This window comes from Puma concolor, chromosome A1 (assembly GCF_028749965.1).
Source record: "Puma concolor isolate L17-30 chromosome A1, mPumCon1.1.hap2, whole genome shotgun sequence".
Taxonomy (NCBI): Eukaryota; Metazoa; Chordata; class Mammalia; order Carnivora; family Felidae; genus Puma; species Puma concolor.
The window spans coordinates 59,570,167-59,592,169 of record NC_141667.1 but is presented as its reverse complement, the minus strand read 5'-3'; the positions used below and the strand labels follow the sequence as shown (position 1 = coordinate 59,592,169).

General features: G+C 46.9%; 1 protein-coding gene across 5 annotated transcripts in view; it reads right to left on the bottom strand.

Moving 5' to 3' along the window:
* Window positions 1-272: 272 nt before the first annotated feature.
* The window catches only part of WWC1 (WW and C2 domain containing 1), a 155,814-nt gene continuing 134,083 nt past the window's right edge, over window positions 273-22,003 (bottom strand). For all 5 annotated transcript variants that reach the window (XM_086711614.1, XM_086711676.1, XM_086711747.1 and 2 more), the window contains 6 exons: window positions 15,560-15,674; window positions 14,159-14,323; window positions 8,625-8,717; window positions 4,609-4,842; window positions 1,991-2,112; window positions 273-1,056 (listed from right to left, as the gene is read on the bottom strand). In XM_086711614.1, coding sequence (XP_086567740.1) covers window positions 990-1,056; window positions 1,991-2,112; window positions 4,609-4,842; window positions 8,625-8,717; window positions 14,159-14,323; window positions 15,560-15,674 — 796 coding nt within the window. In that variant the 3' untranslated portion in view covers window positions 273-989. The remainder of the gene's footprint in view (window positions 1,057-1,990; window positions 2,113-4,608; window positions 4,843-8,624; window positions 8,718-14,158; window positions 14,324-15,559; window positions 15,675-22,003) is intronic.

Genomic DNA, 22,003 nt, shown 5'->3' with positions numbered 1-22,003 from the left:
AAGGTTGCACAGGATAATGTCAGAAAAAGGAAGAGGGAATTGGCTACTTGTCTGTTAAAGGCTGATGTCCCATTATCTGCAACAGCCCTGGCTGAGCAGTCCTTTTAATCTAATGATAGAATGAGTGGTGGTTCTAGCAAAAGAAAAACCAAGAAAAACCGTCTCCTGCACAGGGGGATGGGCAGGGAGGAAATGGTTAGGAAGGGGCAGGTCAAAAATTAGGGAAATACAGATGCAGTGAGGGGAGGGGGAGAAAAGAGAGAGAGAGAAAATTCGTTCAGAAAGGCCACTTTATTGATGGAGATAAAACTGAAAGGAGCTTTCCATAGCCCTCCCTCACTCACTTCAGTGGTTTCACTGGGCGTCTGAGACTGGCGGGGGCAGGCGTGTGGCCAGCCAGCTCCTCGCTGCCTGCTCCATGTCAGGCGGCCACATCAAAACACATCACAGCTCATAAAGACTTGCAAATGCACCTCAGAATTCCCCCAATGGTTCCTGGCATTTTTTTTTTTTTTAATATTGTACAAAATATGTTAAGTAGGAAAGGTCAGCTGTGCTGTGACACCTACAGGACGTCCTTTTAGGATTACCGTCCCTGAAACATTACTTCTTATTGCAATGAAACCTCTAGAAGGTAGAGCTGTACAAAAAAAGGAAAAAAAAAATTCTAAACAATTTTATTTTAAGAAGAGCAGCAACTTAACACTGCTGTAGTTCATTTAAATTTTCTTTCTCAAAAATACATTCCTAAATATACAAACTATACAATCTTGTCATTTTAATGCTGGTTTTTTGTTGTTGTTGCTTTTTTTTTTTTTTAATAATAGAACCCAAACTAAAAAAAAAAAAAAATCTGTTCGTCTTCACACCGACAAGAGCGCTAGAGGGCTTGTGACCCAGTACCTTCATATAACACCACATAAATAACTTTAGCCACAGTCTATGTTCACAGCGTGGTCAGTGGAACAAAGGAAATACTTTTCTGGCGATTAGACATCGTCTGCAGAGAGGGTCGGGATATTCATCCGAGGCTGGGTAAAAAATGCCATCTTCTCCCTGCAAAAGAGGCCAGCCCTTTAGACATATTATGGTCAGGATCATTCTTTGTTGTAGGGCTGCCTTGTGCACTGCAGGATGTTTAACGGCATCCCTGGCACCGTGTGTCAGCATCAGCTCCCCCCACCCCCTTCCAGTTGTGACAACCAAAAATGTCCCCAGATGTTACCAAAGGTCCCTGTGGTGCCCACGTCATCCCTGGTTGGGAACCTCTCATTGAGGGACATTGGCAGGACCAGCCACCTTCAATTCAAGTTATGGGCCTCTCTGAGTTTAAAAGGGTCCCTGGGTCATTTGTAGTGTTGTTTGTCTTAGATTCCCAGTTGCTTACAAAGTAAGAGATGTCCAAATACAATTACGCAAATGACAGTATATTTAAAATGTTTCTACTCCAGAAAGGCTTTTTTTTTTTTTTTTTTAGCAGCACGTACACAACCATGAGTGCCTTACCTGAGAGATATCATGAGTCTAAATGCAAGGCCCTCTGTGAATGGGAGGTCCCAGCCAAGTGGCATTTGGGGCCCTCCCATGATCTGGCTGGATCCAGGCAAGAAGATGCCTCCCTGAGACCCTGGCAGGCAGCAGGCAGAGCCAGGGAGGCCAGGCGAGCATCCGTCACCCCAGGCTTATGTATCATTTCAGCCAATCCTCCATAATGACTGGTAATGGAAATGCTAAGAGGAAAGGCCAGAGCAGGTGGCTCATTCATTAAACAAGAGGAGCTAACAAATTAGCTCGAGTTGTGTGGGGACTGATAAAGACAGCTGAGGGAAAGCACTGTGGAGCCCACAGAGTGCCAGGGATGGCTCAGCAGAGCATGTGCATCTGTCACAGGGAGAGCTGGTGCTCTGCCAGCGGAGGGGGCTCAGGACAGCGGCCAGTGAGACGGAGACCAGATAGGCTGGGTGTGAAACGGTGGGGCCCACCTGCATACCTGAAAGACTGCACTTCCGGGGGCTCCTTACAGCTCTGGCCCCGAAGCCTGTGCACATCCTTGGCAGCTGCCCGCATCATCTTGTCTGTCTGAAGCTCACCCTTGTGCTCTGCTCGGTCCATCTGTAGGGCAAAGCAAGCAGGGCTGTGAGGTGGCACAGGGTCCTTAGGGCCTCTAGAAAGGGGTCAGCCAGAGAACACTTTCTAGCACAAATGAGGGGTCTACTATAGTCAAGAGGTCTGAGGATCGCAGAACAGACACACTCACTGTTTCTGTTCCACCAGGAACCTCTGCTCACAAAGGTGAGAAGTGATCCCACCATCTGCCAGGGTGGACAGGTTTTGGGGGCCAGGGAGCTGAATACCCGTGTGGTATGGAGATGCGTGCTGCCTAGTGAAATGTGTGCTACCTTTCTAATCCTCAGGGTCACCTAGAAAGGTAACTATGATACTTACTTCTACGTTACAGATGAGGAAACTGAGGTTCGGGCATGTTAAGACATTTCTTTAATACCAAACACCTAAGAAGTGGTGGAAACACAATTCCAATCATGCAGCTGTGCCCAAGGGCCTTGGGAACATTGCACCCCTTCTTCCTAAGGCAAACCTACAGAAGCACTTTTGAGAATAAACCACAAAGAGCCCTGAAGTATCCATGTACCACATACTTGAAAACACTGCTTGATGATGGAATTTTGGTCAATGAAGCCATCATCTAAATGTTTCTTTAGTAGAAGGTCATTATCAGTCAGTCATGGATGTACTATTCTTTTGCTATTGAAAGGCCAAGTTTTCTTAACTGGTATTTTCTTAAGGCAGGGCACACAGGGCACATATGTACTTGTTTTCTTCTTCTTCTTCTTCTTTTTTTTTTTTTTTTTTTGCCTTGCCAACCAGGAACCTCAAAGATAAATGTAATAGACCACTACAATTAAGTTAGGGATATGTTTATTTCCTTCTCTCCTTTAAAATGTTCTCTAACTTTATATTTTCCTGTAATGCTCTTATTATAACCCTATGATAAGTATACAGGGTATAAGTGGTAAATTAGAAATAAACATTTCTGGAACTAAAAAAAAATTTTTTTTAATGTTTACTTTTGAGAGAGAGAGAGAAAGAGCACAAGTGGGGGAGGGGCAGAGAGAAAGAGAAAAAGAGAGAGAGAGAGAGAGAGAGAGAGAGAGAGAGAGAGAGAGAGAGAGAATCTGAAGCAGGCTCCAGGCTCCAAGCTGTCAGCACAGAGCCTGATGTGGGGCTTGAACACACGGACCATGAGATTATGACTTGAGCCGAAGTTGGATGCTTAACCGACTGAGTCACCCAGGTGCCCCAATGTTTCTGGAACTTCTGAATTACCAGAGTCAATTTGAAGTCCTCAGGCCAGTCCAGACTTTAGAAGCTCACCACCACTTTCCTACTCTAAGGCATTATCACCTGTATTAAGAGCTGAGGCTTCAGCTAATGGCTCTCCCAACAATCCAGGCAAGTATCTTCTGTAAGGTGCTTTTTGCGCGGTTTGGCTGTGAGCAGAGAAAACTAGCAAAGGTCATGCCTGCCATGGGTGACAGTCCAGGAGTGGCAGACAGTATATAAATGAGTTGAAAATGGACTCTGTGTATTGACCATATGTTGTTACTTCTTCATGACAGGCTGGGACCTGTCAGCTTACGAGCCCACTGGTGTCAAAGTCAAGTTTTACGCATCCAATTGCTTTATTTATTTGTTTATTTATTTAAAAGAGAGAAAGAGACAGAGACAGAGAGAGAGAGGGGACACACGTGCCAGGGAAGGGCAGAGGAAGAGGGAGAGAGAATTCTAAGCAGGCTTCATGCCCAGCACAGAGCTCAACACAAGGCTCGAGCCCACAACCCTGAGCTGAAATCAACAGATGCTTAACTGGCTGAGCCACCCCCACCAACTGCTTTAAATGTAGCTCAGATTTTTTTTAGCCATTTAGAAACTGCCAGCTCTACATACCCCATGAAGCTGTACCCTTTGCTAGCCATTAATAAGATAAAGCCCAGGGTTATAAAAGACCCTAGGCCACTGCTGCTTTGGAGCTCTCTGAACTGGAAAGTCCTCCTGTGTTGCTGAGGGACAGCATCTAGATGCCCGTGCCCTTTCTCTACTGGCATTTCCCCTGCCCTCCTCCCCTCTAGGTGGTGACCCAGAGCAGTGGCCATGGGGAGTTCTCATGCTATGAGGGACTTCTTCCACATGCAAACTTGTATCTTTGGAGGTACCCACTCTGTGGGACCACACTGGGCAGACACTGGGGCAGGTCAGCATTTTGTATTTACTCTATTAAAGTGTGTATCCCAGCGCAGATTAGATACCCGATGTTTGATGAATATACATGTGAATAATAAGGCCTTGCACACATAAACAGGGAAATACAGCAAAAGGGTCTGGTACCCAGATCAAGAGTTAATAAAGTTTACTGGGCAAAGGGATTCCTTGGTCCCTTTGCTGATGGACATGGGGGGGGGCCCTGGGAAAACTCTCAGTGGGTCACAGGATTGTAGGAGCCATTCAAAGCTCTGGTCTCCCTCCCCTGCAGCAGCAGATGGTCCCCAGGGCAGAGGGAGCCATCTCCCTTGCCTCTTGCACAGCCCTTACCCGCTTCTCCAGCATCCTCAGCAGCAGACGGAAGCGCTCGTCCTCACGCAACCACTGTGGCAACTCCTTCTCCCCATGGCTCTTGGCTTGTTCAAGCTGCTCCTTGAGCTCCTTCAGCACTGAGATCTCCTGAGTCAGCTGGCTGTGCCAGGTCCTGGTCGCCTGCAGGTCTAGCTCAAGGTCCAGTGATGTGCGGATCAGGCGCTCAGCTCGCAAGGATTTGACGGATGAAGGCTGCAGGGGTAGGCATAGCTCTGACTGGTTATTAGAGGGCTGGGTTCAGTGAGCCCCTACAAACTGCTCCCCTGACCCTCAAATACCCTTTTGTGTTCAACCGCAGGCTTCCACTCCTTCAAAAATGGGGCTCGCCCTCCCCCAGAGCCTGTCGATTTCTCCCACTCCCACAGCTTATCTGTCGAGCACCTGTATGTCCCAGGCATGGCGCTGGGAGGTAGAGCTGAGATTCTTCCCCAGGCAGGTGGCTCCAGAACCACCTGCTCACCCTCCACACTGCCCGATTGCCCTGCTCTCAGTGCCCCGATTCACACTTGGCTCCTGGATTCTTGTCATTATCCTGCTCTGAAGTTGTTTCTTCCTCAGTGCAGGTCTGAGCTCACTTGAGGGCAGACATTAGGTCTTCTCAACTTTATGTTCCCGTAACGGATGAGTGTTGGTTCTGCTTGTCCAGCACTTGCTTCCCCTTGCAGTAACAGTGCCCTCATCTTCCCTTGGGGATCCACTCCTACTTCACATTCAACCTACATGGTGGTTCATACGGGACTTCAGGGACAGGATGTGACCCGAAACTTGGCAGTGAGAACCTCAGTGACTGTTTCAGGGGTGAGTATGTTATCTAAGCCTAGCCAATAACCTCCAGTACTGGCACTTTTGCTTAAAAAAAAAAAAAAAGCCATGAAAAAAAGAGCATCCTTTACACACAGTTTGTTAAGTCAACAAGATATCAACCTGGAACTGATTGTGGCCATCTTTCCTACCATACGGTGTGACCCTTTTTAAGAATTAAGCTAGGGGTGCCTAGGTGGCTCAGTTGTTTGAGTGTCTGACTTCAGCTCAGGTCATAATCTCATGGTTTGTGAGTTCGAGCTCCACGTCGAACTCGCTGCAGTCAGCACAGAGCCCGCTTCGGATACTCTGTCCCCCTTTCTCTCCGCCTTTCCTCCGCTTGCACTGTCTCTCAAAAATAATAAATAAACATTAAAAAAAAAGAATTAAGCTATCTGGGGGGAGCAGTGCCATGAGAGGGGGACTGGGGCTTGAGGACACTCTCTCAACAAAGGATCAATTCATGCCTGCAGGTCCAGCATCCTGGGGTTTTCCACTAATGAGCCAGTGAATTCTCCTTTGCACTCTCCAGCTAAATTTGAGCTGAGTTCTTCTTATACCCATACAGATACAGTTATCTGTATGGACGAGATCCCCAGTAATACAACCGTTTCTTCTCCTTCTCTTATCACAAAACAATAATGATTTAAAAATGGCTGACTGGGGCGCCTGGGTGGCGCAGTCGGTTAAGCGTCCGACTTCAGCCAGGTCACGATCTCGCAGTCCGTGAGTTCGAGCCCCGCGTCGGGCTCTGGGCTGATGGCTCGGAGCCTGGAGCCTGTTTCCGATTCTGTGTCTCCCTCTCTCTCTGCCCCTCCCCCGTTCATGCTCTGTGTCTCTCTGTCCCAAAAAATAAATAAAAACGTTGAAAAAAAAAAATTTAAAAAAAAAAAAAAAATGGCTGACTGAGGGAGGCAGAATTCTAAGCCAGCCCCAAGTTTCCCACCACCAACACCACCCCCTACCCCAGGCACGCCCTCCCTGTATAATGCCCCCTCTTCAGTTCAGGGCTGGGGGCACCTGTGAATACCATGGGATAGCACTCCCATGATTAAGGGGTGACTTTCCTGGTGGGCCCGACCTCATCCACTGAGGCGAACTGGGCCCTTTCTGGAAAGAGATCTCCTGCCGGCCTTGAAGAAGCAATGTGTGTTGTGAAAAGGGCCACATGGCAAGGACGTGAGGATGACTTTTTCATCCATTTCCTTCATCTAGCAAGAAAAGACAAGGGATTCTGCCAATGTCCCGGGGGAGCCTGGAAGTGAATCTTTCCCTACTCAAACTCCAGATGAGGATGTAGTCTGCCAACACCTAGATTTTAGCCTGATGAGATGCTGAGCAGAGAATCCGGCTATCTGTGCCTGAATTCCTGACCTGTGGAAACTATGAGATCCTGAATTTGTATCGTTTTAAGCTGCTAAGTTTGCTGCGATGTGTTATGCAACAGAAACCAAACATAATGACTAACAGATTGATCTGAGAGATGGCACATAAGACATTACTGCCAGAGCTGAGCCATCCTCAGTTAAGGCTGGCAAGCATACTTTTGGGACCGTGAAACAGCTCAGTGCACAAGTTCAAGTTCTTTAATACCCTTTGAGGGAGACCATCATCTAGTGTGTGTTCATAAAGGAGCAGGGTCAGGAAATTCAGTTGAGTGATCTGTGTGACTCAAGTTCTCAGAGTAACTCATGAGGCTCTTTTGCTTTGTTCTGACTGATGTCCAGCCTTGGAAACCTGCCTGGACAGGCCGAAGCAGAGAGAGACAGAGCTCAGGCAGCAAGGGGAAGAAGGATTGCAGGACCCAAGGGCCCTGGCCCAGCCTCGGGACTCTCCTGCCTCTCAGAACAGAGTTAGGATCTGAAGGAAACGTGGGCTCAGATCCAGCAAGGGTTCTGTCAGGAAGTCTTCCCATTGGCTAAGGGAAAAAGAGGTGAAGAGGGGGAAATTGTGCAGGCCTGTCTTCACACGGAGTTGTAGGAACCACAGGGGGAGCAGGTAGGAGCTTCCATGGAGGCCTTTCTCCAGGTGTGGATCATGAACACCTGCCTTATCAAAATGCAGTTTCCAGGACCCCACCCCAGCTACCGAATGAGACTGTCTGGGAGTGTGGCCTGGGAAATGTGCACTGTCAGGAACCTCCTTAGAGGACTCTTGGTGCTCCAGAGACCTTGCAGCACCAGACAGGGCTGGAGGAGGGGGGCCCCAGGTGGGCGGTGGGCCATCCCTGTCACCTGAAGCCATGTCCACAGGCCCCTGCCGCCAACACTTTTGCCCTTCCCTGTGGCCTTCTTTCTCCTGTGCTCTCTAGTTCTTTCTGGAGCCTTGGGGGGTGGTGATGATAGACAAAGGTCCTATTCCTGACTCCTCTGTCTGCAGCAGGTCCGCAGGAACTTCCTGTGCTTGGTGCTGCTGGTACTCTCTCTCCCTGCATGTTCTTTTCGCTTTGCACCCTCTGCTTGTCTTTCTGACATTCTAACTCCTGCTTCTTCTGGTTCTGCAAACTCACCAGAGCTGCTGTAGACTCTGTGCTGAAAGCCCAGAGTGGGAAGGGTTGTCTGCATCCCCTACAGCTCTGACTGGTAACAAAGTCCATACCAGGAGCCAGTCCTTTGCCTAACACCACTCGGTCCCCATCCCTGAGCCAAGCCTCCATCAGGCAAGGTAGGACCTTCTCTGCAAAGGCAGCTCATGGCCTCTCCCTAGTGCTCTTCCAGCTGGACTGAGAGAAACCCATTTGCACCTCCCCGTTCCCGGTTGCTGCTTGGAGGTGTCTGGCTTCTCTGCCAGCAGGGAGGGCTGTCAGAACCTTTGCTCGGTCAGCTGGATGTCACACTGAGCAGAGTGGAGCAAGGGGCAGGCTTCCATCAGTGACTGTGAGATTTTGAGTTGGTTAGCTCTTAATGACTTTGATTTCTACCCTGGAAGATAAGGCCAAGTACCATACTCTGAATCTAACCTATCTGTCATCATAATAATGTTACATTTACAGTTTGGAACCTTCCCCAGTGCCTACACAGGCTTTACAGTTGGTGAACACCATCAGGCTTGCAAAAGCAAAATTGTTCAAACTGGTGGCTGAGAAGAAATGGTCAGACATGGGGGTTGTGCTCGTGAGGGGTGGGAATGATGGCGGAGCAGGTGTACAAACGGCTTTGAGGTGACTGTCTTACCCTCTTCATCCGGACACTGCGCCGCTCCAGGGAGTTTCGAACAAAAGGTGGCTTCTTGGACAGCGTGGAGCTGTCACTGTCACTTCGGTTCAGCTGCAGGAAAAAAGTCCTGGGAAGTTAATTGGGGCCAGAGTACATCTGGAAGCACGCTGGGGCCAGAAGGGTGTTGGGGTTCCCGTGTGGTTGGCAGCACAGTGGGGCTGACACCAGACAGTGTGACGCCAACATCTCATGCCCCCCGGACCTACGACACCAAGGCCTGTTCGCATCCACTGTTCCCTGTCACCTGTAGAGCCCGCCTTGATGGCTCAAATGGAGCGGCTTTCAAGATACATGAGAAATATGAAATATGAGATAAGACCGGGCTCTGTGAGCTCCTGCCCTCCTCAGATTCCCTTCAATCACTCAGTTATCTGGACTCTCCCCAGAGGGCTAACACTCCCCCTCCACGGCCAGAGATCAGGAAGGACGCTTTTCTACTGAGAGTGCCCCAGACAGCGGAGGGCTGGAGAGGGAGGCTGGAAGGGCAGCCCAGCCCAGGATGTGCAGGGCACAGGCTTCTTTCTCAAGTCACATTTCCGAGGTGGTGGGATGGCCGCAGGCAGATGCCGCAGAGCCTGTTTGTTCCGGCAGGCAGCTGTCTGCTCACTTCTCAGGCCTCTCCCGAGTGTTTGTGTCAGTTGCTTTTGTGGTTACAGATAAGTACTAGTGATAATGATATTAATAGTCCTGCAGTGCAGATGCACACGGACACGGGCAACCCCAGGGATGTAACTGACAAAAGCTACTGCAGGAGGCAGTCTTTACAGAATCAGAAACAGAGTAACAGTAACAATACATGCCATGTGCTTTATGGACAGTTATATTTAATCCTCAAACAATCCCAATGGAGGGAATTGAGACCCGGGAAGATTAAGACACTTTTACAAACCACATGGCTGGGGAGCATCAGAACAAGAGTTCAAGTTCCAGTCAATCTGACTCTAAGGCTGGGTCCCCTCCTGGCCCCCAGGATGCATGGAGGGCTCAGAGATAAAAAGGATCTAGAGAAGGAGGGGTGGGCCATCTTGACTGGGGTGGATTTGTACAAACGGACTAGCTGGATTTCATACCAGGAGGGGGCTTTGGCCCACACTGCTCCAGGCCAATGGTGACACTCATGGAATGTGTGTGATACCAACTAGAAACACTGATCAGGACAACTGATCCTTATGTCATAGTTGTTCTGGGACTAAAGATGATGTTAGAAAAGAGTGATGAAAACTACATTAGGTCCTTAGCCTTAATTTTTCCTTATGTGAAGATGTTTCGTTGCATTTACTCTCAGACATGGTAGAGAATACTGTTGCTTTATTATTTCCATGTAATGGTTAGGGACACTAGGAACAAAGAGGTGAAATAATTGACAGTTCTGGGCAGCTAGTTCAGGAATGAGAATTTTGGAAGGCCTGTTTTCATCAGGTCAGGATGAGCCAACCAACACATGTGACAACACTGCTGGTGATTGTGCAAGTGTCAAATACACAGGGGTCGTGGAGAACTGCAGGGAGTGGAACACATTGTCCCTATGCTCATGGACTTCAAGTTCAGTAGGAGACCAATCCAGGGCAACTAACCAAATGACACAGGCTGTGCTGATGACCAAAGAAGGGAGATACCCAGCAGAGGACACTTGGTGTGCAGAAGTGTGGCATCAGGCCAGCAAAGTAAACTATTCCTATGTACCCTGGGAGAGGGCAAGGGAAGTCTTTGGGAGGTAGCTCTGAGTAACAGAAGGGCTGTGGGCTCTAGGGTCAGACCCCTGGATTTGCACCTAATAAGCTGTGTGACCCAGAGGACAGTACTCTGACTTTCTGAGTCTCAGTTTCTGCATCTGTGAAATGGGGTAAACATGATTTGCCCTGCAGAGTTGTTGCTGAGATTAGATGACACAGAAAATGTTTGTTTTGTAAGGAAATGGTGCTTATTAGCATTTGCAATTCCATTCCATGGGTGGGGAAATCCCCACCTTCTGACTCACAGTAGGAGACAAAGCCCACCTTCCACTAAGGAAGCTGGAAGCGCCAAAGTCTTGCTTTCCCGGTCTCACTTGCAGCTAGAAGCAGGCGTGGGACTAGGCTCTGTCCATTGCATGCAACTGCCCAGGCTTTCAATCATAATCTGGCTAGCTGGACCCAATGCTGTTACTGTGCCTCTCAGATTTCACCAGACCACTTGCTTTTGTTCAATGAGCGTGCCCTTTCTGGGAGTATCTCAGGGAGAAGCCATCCCTGGTGAGCAGTGGTGCCGCAGCAGCAACCACAGCTCCCCTGGCCTCCTATAGGGTCAGGACTCTCAGGGGGAGGGATCGATATTGAACCCTGTGGCAGGAGTGGGACCAGCTGGGCCACGTCTGGCAGCAGCACTGGTATTATCCTCACTAGACTGGTTTTGTGGGATGATTTTAGCTGTGGTCTGGCCTGCCCCTCTTCCTGCCTGATTTCTGAGGCTGGTTCTACAACCTTCCAATGAATATGTGAGCTCCTCAGTTTCTTTTCCAGGAAATTCTTTCCTGCATATACTGCTCACAGTGTGTTTCCACTGTTTGCCATTAAGAACCCTGATTGGCACAGGACTTGATGGCAGGAAGTGGAGTGCCAGAGTCCCAGACTGGAAAACATGGAGCTGGCTGTGTACTGGGGGCAGGCTGGGGCACAGACCCCAGTATTTCCTGTGGGGAGTGTGGTGATATTCATTTTGTGGGTTCAAAACAGAGGGTTAAGTTGTCACCAGACCTCATGCCATCAGGGTTTTCAGGGAAGTGATAGGGAAAAATTCAGGATGTTGTACCACTGGCCTCTTTTTGCAGCCTTCAGTAAAATTTTACAAGAAAGAGACAACCTGCGGCTGAAGTGGGACAGTCAGAAAGCAAAAAGGAAAAATACTGGCATCCCTGCTTTTTGAAAGTGCATGTTACGCCACTTTGCTTTTACAAAAGACCTACATTGGTGCCTGTTTTCACTAGTTGAAAGACATGTGAAGGAGGATTTTTACTTTCGTGAAAAAGGCAAAAAGATAAAACAACACCTAGTGTTTCTTTTGCAGTGAGCCCTCATGGAGGCAGCGGCACCCTGAATGTGACAGGGGCACCTCTGAGCTCCTTCCCCAGGACCACACCGAGCATCTCAGCATCAGGCTGCCACAGCCTTGAACTGTGTCTGTGAGCATCTCCATTAATTCTGCACATCTTTTAGCAGGATGCATCGTAAGGCATCAGAAAAGCCTAAGAGAGGTTATTTTTTAGGTCTGGAAGGGCTAAAAACATTTTCCACAAAAATTAATGGTAATTGCTTCTCTGCTTTATGCCACTGTGGTGTTGCCATACGAAAGGCCCTTCCCATCTGTTGCATGTGATGCATGCTGCCTAGGAATTTCTTAATTTGCAGCCTTGCCGGGTTGGAAACTAGTCCAGATAATGAAATATGGGAAGGGCCCACCGTCATGCTAGGTGTGTTATAGATGCTTAATAAATAGGATCAGAACTCCTTGTTATGTGAAAATGCCAGTCCTGAGAAAGGGCCGCTGAAAGGGAGTCCATCCAAACAGGGGACCAGAATCTTACTAGTAAGTACTGGGGAAAAAACTTTGAGACTTTAGTTGGAAAAGAGAAACACTTTACAGGAGTTATTACCTTCTATCTTCCATTTGACAAAATTACAACTGCGTTCGAATTCTGATGAAAAAGAATGAATCAATCATTTCTTCTGGTGTGATTTTTCTGTCAAGTGACATTCTTCACTTTGTGTTTGAATTCCAGGGCACAGTCACAAAAACAGCAATTTTGCCAAAACCAGAGGGTGTTCTCCATTACCCTAAGGGCTTTTCTAAATCTTTCAAATTATTCACACTTGCAGCATGAGTTGGGATTTTTCTCTTCTTCAGCTGTGATTCAGGAATTCCTTAACATCAAACTTACATTCAGTGACTTCAGGAAACTCTGTACCTTTCTCAAGATAGGCAGCCAATGGGCAGATGCTGACAAGCTCAAACGATTAGCTAGAGGCTTGACACAGAAGGGAGGGGTTTCTGTTATTTCTAGGAGGGACGTGGGGAATAACTGGCAAGTAGCTAGTAAGTTGGTTACAGTGCCATATTATGAAAAAATTAGCTTCTCCAATATAATTCTGGCTTTGGATACTGAATATCAGACATCGAAGATATCCCTTGGGGCACCTGGGTGGCTCAATCGGTTAAGTGTCAGGCTCTTGATCTCAGCTCAGGTCACAATCTCACAGTTTCGTGAGTTTGAACCCCACATCAGGCTTTGTGCTGACAGTGCGGACCCTGCTTGGGATTCTCCTTCTTTCTCTGCCCCTCCCCCATTCACACTCTCTCTCTCCCAAAATAAATAAATAAGCTTAAAAAAAAAAAAAAAGGGAAGAAGAAAATGCCCCTCAATATCCCCTCCCCTTCCCAAATAACATAGATGGTTAATTGACAGGTTGATGCAGGCGGGTTCCATGGGCCTTTCCTTCTGTGATGACTTACTGGAACACTAGACAAGGAAGGTTCTGCTTATGCTTCTAGTTGTTGTTCGCTGGTTCTCTGTGCAGAGGGGAAGGAAGGATGTTGACATACCACTGAGCCCAGGACTCAGGTAAGGTGTGCATGTGTCATATCTGTGCCATCCCTGAGGAAGGTTGGGAACCCCTGAGACGTGGTAAGCGCTCAAACCCTTCACTTACAGGATGAAAGATGGAGGCTGGCCTACAAGGGGCAGACTAATGAGATAGACAGGTAAAGGCATGAGGGAAAGAGCCTCCTGCAGGATTTCTGAACTTCAGGGCAGCCTATAGGAGAAGGCTAGCAACCAAAATAGGTAAAGAGGGCCAGGTGGCCAGAGGGAACTTGAAAGCTGCTCTTCTCCAATCATCTAAGGGAAGCTGCCCCACTGCTTAGCTCCAGCCAGCTGTTGCCATGAGACAATGTGTGGCCCATGGTGCCAGACAGTTTATTATTTTTTTTCAAGAGAAACTAGAATTTTATGTTAAATGTCTTCATTTTTACTTCATATTTAATTGCCTTCCCTAAGTTTTCAGTGTTGGCAACAGGTTCAATTAAAACCAAACTTGTGACTAAATGGTACGGGCATGTTGCCTTTTTGCAACCTCGGGCTGCACACCGGATCGCCATGGGAGTGGGGAAGAAACGCCAGCTCAGGGATGGTGAGGGGTCAGTCTGACCTCAGCAAGCAGTCATGTAGAAGGGAAGGGCAGGATGTAAACAAGGAGGGAAAAGTTGGTTGGAATTATTAAAAATTGGCCACGTACTGGTTACCAAGCTTTTCCTACACTTTCTCTAATGCAGTCCCTAAAACAATCCTTTGAAGTCAGTCTATTAATTCCACATGAGGTGAGGTATTAACTTGCATGAGGATACCTGACAAAGTGAGGGTAACCAGAACTTGCACCCAGAACTCTGTGAGGCTGAAAACACTCACCACTCTATGGGAAGCAGGTACTCTGGGAGGAGGGCAGTACCATACATTTGCTTACCCGGCACACATACTGGCTTTGGGGTCCTGGGGAGAAGGTCTTAGAGCGGATAATGGTGCTCCCTCGAAGAAACGGCCCTGGGGATGGTGTGCCCACCCGTCGGTCCTTGGGCCGCACCACTGTGGGAGATGGGGCCGGGGTCTCTGTGTTGGTCTCTTTGTCCACCTGAAGAAGAAGTCAGAGCTTTGAGGCCACTTGTATCCACAGAGTATCGGCCACCCAGCCCAAGACTTGTGGGGCTGACTCCCCAGCCATCCCCATTCCTGTCATGTGGACTTTGGCCCACAGACATAGTTGGGGGCTTCCTAGGCCCTGGCCCTGCCAGCGAGGACAGTGTCCAAGGCCCCAAGTGCTGGCCCCTATTCCTCCATGACTCCTGTGGGCTGGAGCACATTCAGTCCCCAAACAAGCTCACGTGAGCAGTATATGGATGGATGTCCTCAACTTCATACCCTCAGGACTTATATGCCAACCACATTTTGACAAAGCCACATCCAAGGCCTCCCCTGCTGCAGCCAAGTGCTTTCCTGGAATTTTGGAGGCAACCTGCAAATCTCCTATTTTAAACTAGGCGTTCAGGTTTTCTACCATCCTTTCATAGTTACTGGCAAAAGACAAACGACAACATCTAAATGCAGGGTCCTGTTAGCCAAGACAGTGCTTTCTAGAATTTTGAAAAAGGTGCCTGCTTTGGCTGGAGAAATTATGGCCTCTTGGTGGGGAGCCGTTGGAAGGCAGCCCTAAGTTCTTCTCCAGCCCCTCTTGGCCAGGTACCTTTGTGCAGTGCACAACTTGCAACTCCAACCCTGCCTGCACACCATGGGGTGCTCTATTTCCTGCCGGTGGAAAAAACAGAGAGACCTCTATGGAGAGTGAAGCTGGTTATAGTGTGTAACCCTAAGTGCAGCAGGGAAGGAGGTGGTGAGGGGAAACTGACTGGACTCCTTTTTCCTAGTGTACTTTGGGCAGATCCAAATGAAGAAATACATTCTTCTGAAACCTCAGAGCTGGTCTGCAAGGTCAGTATTATGGTCTCCATTTTAGAGATGAGCAAATGAAGGCTGGAGAGGGATGAAGGCACCTGCCTAAGACTACACAGCAAGAGGGTAGCAGAGCCAGCATCTGAACCCAGACTCATCTGGCTGCCAAGCTTTAGGTCAGTCCAGAGAAACAGGGGAGCTGTGGAGGGCAGGAGAGATGAGGGGAGAGCCAGCCTCCTGTGGTTCACTGTCAGAGATGACCCCAAATACAGGCAGGACACTCCTCTGCAACCTTCTGCAGGTCACCCTGTCCTGAGGGCCTGTCCCCTGATGATGGAGGAGCATTTTCGGAATGCCTGGACTCAAGCACTGAGGGCTATTTCTCCAAGACAGCCCTTCCTGCCTCCCTGGCTCTGCCTACCTTTAATGCTGGGCACTCATCCCTATGCGGCAAGGCTTTCTCAGCGAAAACATCCTCCTCTCCCTCCTCCTCTTCCTCCTCTGCTGCTTCGTTCTCGCTGGTCTCCTCGTACCTCCTGTGATGACAAAGAGCTTTGGTTACCTGCCCAGAGACCACTCTGAGCTGCTCACCTGTCTTTAAATGTACCCAGGGCAGGGCTTCCAAGCCTTTTCACAACCGAGGACACATTTAAACAAACCAAAAAAATTAGTGAGGTCTAATTGACATACAACAAAATGCATTCTTATCACTGTACAGTTTCATGAGTTTTGACCCATGTATTCCCCTGTGTAGTCATTGCCACACTTGAGATACAGAACATTCCATCACCCCGAAAGGTTTCTTGTACCCTTTCCTATTTAATCTGTCCCCATCCCAAGCCCGCCACTGATCAGCTTTCTGTCACTACAGATTGAATCTGAGTTTTCTAACATTTCACATACATGGAATCAGAAAGTGTGTGCTCTTTTGTCCCTGAACTATGTTGGTGCCTGTTCACTTCTTTTTATTGAAGAGTAGCATTCCCAATAGGATGGACAGATCGCAATTCAGATAGCCATTCATCAGGTGATGAACGCTTGAATGACTTCCATTTCTTAGCAGTTATGAATAAAGCTTCTTAAAGACATTCACCTACAATTCTATGTAGAAACAGGTTTTCACTTCTCTTGGCTATTGTATTAGTTTGCTGGGGTTGCCACAGCACAATACCGCAGACTGGGTGGCTTAACGAACAGAAATTATTTCTCACAGTTCTGAAGGCTAAAAGTCCAAGATCAAGATGTGGACAGCTTTGGTTTCCTCTGATGCCTCTCTCTCTGGCTTGCAGATGACCACCTTCTTGATGTCCTCAAGTGGTATTCCCTCTGTGTGCACATCCCTGATGTCTCTCTGTGCCCAAATTTCCTCCTCTTACAAGGACAACAGTCATACCAGATTAGGACCTACCCACATTTTGATGGCCTCATGTTAACTTCTTCATTTCTTTTAAGGCCCCATCTTTACATTACAGTCACATTCTGAGGTATGAGCAAGGGTCAGGGCTTCAGCATATGAATTTGGATGGGCAGGTGGGGACACAATTCAGACCGTAACAGATGTATACCGAGGAGTAGAGCTGGGTCATACAGTAAGTATAGGTTTACCCCTTTAAGAAACTGACAAATTGGTTTTCCCACCGACAATATTATGAGAATTTCAGTTCCTCATCTCTATTTGCTATTGTCAGTCTCGAAGTTCAGTCATTCTGCTGGGGGTGTGTTCATATCTCATTGTGGTTTTAATTTGCACTTTCCTGCATTTACTGACCATTCGTATATTTTCCTTCGTGAAGTATCTGTCAGAGTATGTAGCCTGCTTTAAAACTTGGGTTGTCATTTTATTACTGAGATGTCAGAGTTCATTACATCTCCTGGATATGAACTCTTCGTACATATTTGCTCCACGTCTGTGGCATGCCTTTTCATTTTCTAAATAGTATCTTCCAAAAAACTTTGGTAGTGATAAAGTCCAACCTGGCAAGTTTTTTTTCTTTTATGATTTGTGTTTCTTCTGTCCTGCCTAAGAAATCGCTGCCTGTCTCAAGGTTAGAAAGAGTTTCTTTTATATTTTCTTTTAGTAGTTTTATAGTTTTACTATATGATCCATTTCAGATTAATTTTTGTATGTGGTGCTCAAAGGTTTTATTCTATATGGATATCCAATGGTGTTCTGGTACCATTTGTTGCAAAGAGTTTATTTTTGGTGATATCTTTCACAATGATTCTTTCCCTTCAGACTCCAGGGTTGGGAGGAGTTCTTGTGGCAAAGGGACTGCATTTGTTAATTGCTAATTTTTCTTTGGTCCCATTTTTACTTCTCAAAGACATACATAACTGCCAGACTTCTGATCAGCAGGAGACAGAGTTGCCATACTGAGTCAAAGGAATTCCAGCCAAAAGCAGAGAATTGGACATCCAGTAAGCTGGCTCAGTGAGACTGTGGACAAAAATAAAATCTCCCTTGGGATTTTCCTGATGGGGAGAAAAGATCTTGGATCTGCAGCCCCAGTCGCTGGACCAAAACCTCCCCTGTTCTTAGATGGGGACCAGTGCTAACAGAGACTCCTTGCTCTCCCACTCTTGCTTCACATCATCTTGATCTACACATAAAAGGACCACTGAACATGGGAACACACAAAGAGCACCTCCCTAAGAATATGGCAGATGCCACACTGACCAGCATTTAATGAAGGCTTACTAAGCGCCAGGTGCTATGCTAAGGCCTTACAACAATACTGAAAGCAATTATCGTCTCCATTTTACAGATTCAAAAGCTGAGGATCAGGCAGTTGAAAGGCCTTGTCTCATGTCACAGACCACGAAGTGGTACAGCCAGGTTTCCAATCCAAGGCTGTCCAACTCCACTGTAAGTGCTTAATGACTACGGAAGTCTTTTCTTTTTGACCGGAACCTGATCTAAAGATTTCTGGAAAGGAAAAAAAAAAACAAAACTCAATTGTAGAGAAAAATGATTAAAGTAGACATCTTTTCACCCTTTAGAGTGGCAAAATATATAGATATCAGATAATATCAAGTGCTGGTGAAGGCATGGAAAATAGGCATATCTCCGCAGGGAATAGACATCAGAGCAGCCAATTTACACTCTGAAGTCACTTTAGCAGTATCTTCTAAAATAAAACACGTATGTATTCTTGATTAAGTACTGTAGTTAGATTATATTGAGTATTGGAGAGGGTGTAGCTTAAGGGTCCTTTTACTCGCTGCTGGTAGGAGCATTTGCTAGTACAATCTTATTTGAGAACTATTCTGCAATGCCTATTAAAATATAAAGCACACATGCCCTGAGGCCCGGCAATGCTATTTCTCAACCTCTGCCCTAGACAAACACACACATGTTCTCAAGGAGGCAAATACAAGGACTTTCACCCTAGCATTGTGATTATATTCTCTTTTCTTTTCTTTTTTTTTTTTTTTTTTTAATTTTTTTTTTTTTTTTCAACGTTTATTTATTTTTGGGACAGAGAGAGACGGAGCATGAACGGGGGAGGGGCAGAGAGAGAGGGAGACACAGAATCGGAAACAGGCTCCAGGCTCCGAGCCATCAGCCCAGAGCCCGACGCGGGGCTCGAACTCAGGGACCGCGAGATCGTGACCTGGCTGAAGTCGGACGCTTAACCGACTGCGCCACCCAGGCGCCCCTTCTCTTTTATTTTCTAATACTCTTAGAATTTTGTTTTGCTTGTGGATCTTAAAAAAAAAAAATCCAGTCTTGTGATTATATGCACTAAAGAAACCTAAGAAAATAAAAGGAGGGAGTAACTATGGTACCCTGGCCCTTGGGTGCTGAGAAAGAAGGAGTGGAAATTAGCACAGAGGGCCAGTCTTTGGGGGACCTCCACACATGACTCTGGAGTGGAGCAGGCACAGCAAACCTAGTTAACATTCCAGGACCAAGAGAAGCCTCCAGTCTGGGGGGGGGGGGGGGGGTGCTGTGGATGGATTTACTCCAGTACAGCAGCTCTGGGATTCCCAGTCCTCTTTGTAAGTCAGTGTCTAGGGAAGTTTGAATGGCAGGGGTGGGGAGAGAGGGGGCCACAAAGGGATAGAGAACAGAAGGCAGTTGCTAGGGGATGGCTTGAAAAGTCTCACCACAAGCTTGGAATTTGGCAGAAACCACTGATCTTGTGCCAGGGTTTTGGAACACAGGTCCTGGGCCTTTCCGGCATCAGACCTTTGCACAGCCTAGCCTAGCACAGCAGTGTGCCACAGAGAGTTAGAGAGAGAGAGGGAGAGGAGAGAGGGAGAAGGAAAGGGGAGGTAGAAATGAATGTAAAGAGAGAGGAAAGAGGGGGAAAGAAAGGGACACAGGGAGGGAGAAAGAGAGAAAGAGAGAAACTGAGATAATTTAGAGAGAGCCCTAAAACAAACAAATGAACACATAAAAATTCAGGGACCTTACCCCACCCTTTATCACATGGAGAAATAAACAGTAAAAGAGAAGTGTGCCTGTGGGCCATATCCAGCCTACCGCCTGTTTCGGACAGCCCAAGCTGTGAATGGTTTTTATATTTTTAAATGGCTAAAAAACACAAACAAACAAACAAAGAATGATATTTCATGACCTGTGAAAATTACACGAAATTCAAATTTCAGTGCCCATAAGTAAAGCTTCAGTGGTGGGGACATGATGGCAAGTATCATCTACAGATACTTTGATGCTGCAACAGGAGGGCTGAATAGATGCACCAGAATCCACAGGGCCCACAAAGCAGACATTTACTATCTGGACCTTTCCAGAAAACATTTGCTGACCCCCTTCTGAGACCAAATGTATAACTGGAGGCTGTAACAGAATAATGCAGAAGAGCTACTGAGTGCTTCCCATGGGACAAAGTCTGTGCTAAGTGCTTATCTTATCATGTATAATTCCATTGAGTCTACAAAATACCCCATGTGTTGTAGACACTCATTAAATCTGTATTTCACAGAGGCAGAAATGGAGGTTTAAAGTCATTGTTCTCGGCCCTGGCTGCACATTAGGATCACCCAGGGAGCTTTTAAAACTTACTGATGCTCAGGCCTCACCCAGACCCAGGGTCCCACAGGAAGCTGGTTGAGTAAGACTCAGAATCCCTATCTGTCTGAATTCAGAGCACGTGCACTTAAGCCCAACTGTACTTCCCCCAAATGGCAAATTCACAGGCTGTGGTCATTTCTGAGATGGGATTCGCCTTCTCCCTTCCTAGCTGGGAGCTGGCGTTCCTTCTCATTTCCTGAATGATCATTTCTACCATCTGTTGGGTGTCCGCTATGAGCTTTGCGCTTTATCTTCATTATAGTGGCTTTTCCTTTAATGGTCTGCAGTAAGTCCACTCAGTCAGTGTGACGTCCCACTTTTCCAGACGAGGCTCAGCCAAGGTTAGAATGACTGTCCTGACAGTGGCTGCCCTTGTGGTGGAGGGCAGCGACCGGCCCAGACTGGCCTTCCAGAGAGCCAGTTATGCTCTGCCTCTTGATGCGGATGCTGGTCACACGGGTAGTTTGGTTTCTGAAAATTCACTGAGCTGTACACTTAGGGGAACTTTTGTGTGTTGTGCCACGCCGCAAGAAAAAGTTAAAAATGCTTTGCCAAAGGTTACACAAAAAACCATGAAGCTAAGATTTGAATCCTGGTCTATACTATTTTTTCCTAAATGTGTACTGAGACTTTTCTTTCAGGATACAAGAGACTAAGAAGCACTGAACCACACAGACAGAACGCTGTCTCCAGTTCTTCTGTGGACACTGAGGAGAAGTCTCTCTCTCGAAGCATGTCTCTAATATATCTGGAGAGAGAAGACCTCAGGCCTGGAGCCTTAGCAAGCAATACGTCTAGGTGGGTTTTAATGCTCTTGCTTTATTTTCATTACATTTAAGTTTTCCAGTTACCTTCTGAGGCAGACATGGCTCATGGTCTCCCCAGTATCCATTTCTACTTTCTTAGTAACAGAACCCTGATTTTTGTATCCCTTGCAGTTAGGTAGGCCAAATGGCTAAGCTCAGACAGTGAGAACCAAGCAGAAACTGCTGGGTGGGACTTTGAGGAATGCTCCTTGGTTAAAAGGCATACAGGCACATTCTTTTGTCTTTCCTCTTTTCTGATGCTTGCCTGATGGTTGGTGACTCAGCAGCCATTTTGAGCTACAAAGAAGCCTCAGTGATGGCAGTCACCCAGTAGGAAAAGCAAAGCAGAAATAGAGGAGGACACTGGGTTCCCTGTAATGCCAAGGAGCTGACAGATGAGGCTTGGATTGCTTCTTCCCATTCTTCTTTTTAAGTAACAAAGCAATAAACTATCTTATTTAAGCCTATTATTTCTCCTCCCTGTTCCTAGCAGTCAAATGAAATTCCTATTGAAACATCTTCAATTTATGGCAGATGATATTTACTTTCCATTTATAGTAATATAATTTTCTTTTTTTTTTTTTTTTTTTACCAACATAAATGTGAGTCAAGTTAGGCACTAATATGTGACCTAGCATGAGTGATTTATAGCTCACAAAATGACACACTGAGAAGAAATTTTGGGAACTATCATACCAGGCTATACACAGTTGATTTTGGAACAACATGGATTTGAATTGCACTAGTCCACTTATATGTGGATTTTTTTTTTTTTTTGAATAATTACTTCTGATTTTCTTAACATTTCCCTTTTTCTGGTTTATTATAAGAATACAGTATGTCACACATACAACATACAAAGTTTATATTAATGGACTATTTATATTATTGGTAAGACTTCTGGTCAACAGTAGACTATTAGTAGTTAAGTTTTGGGGGAGTCAAAGTTCTGTGTAGATTTTGGACCATGCGGTGGCTCAGTGCCCCTAGCCCCTGCGTTGTTCAAGGGTCAATTGTACTG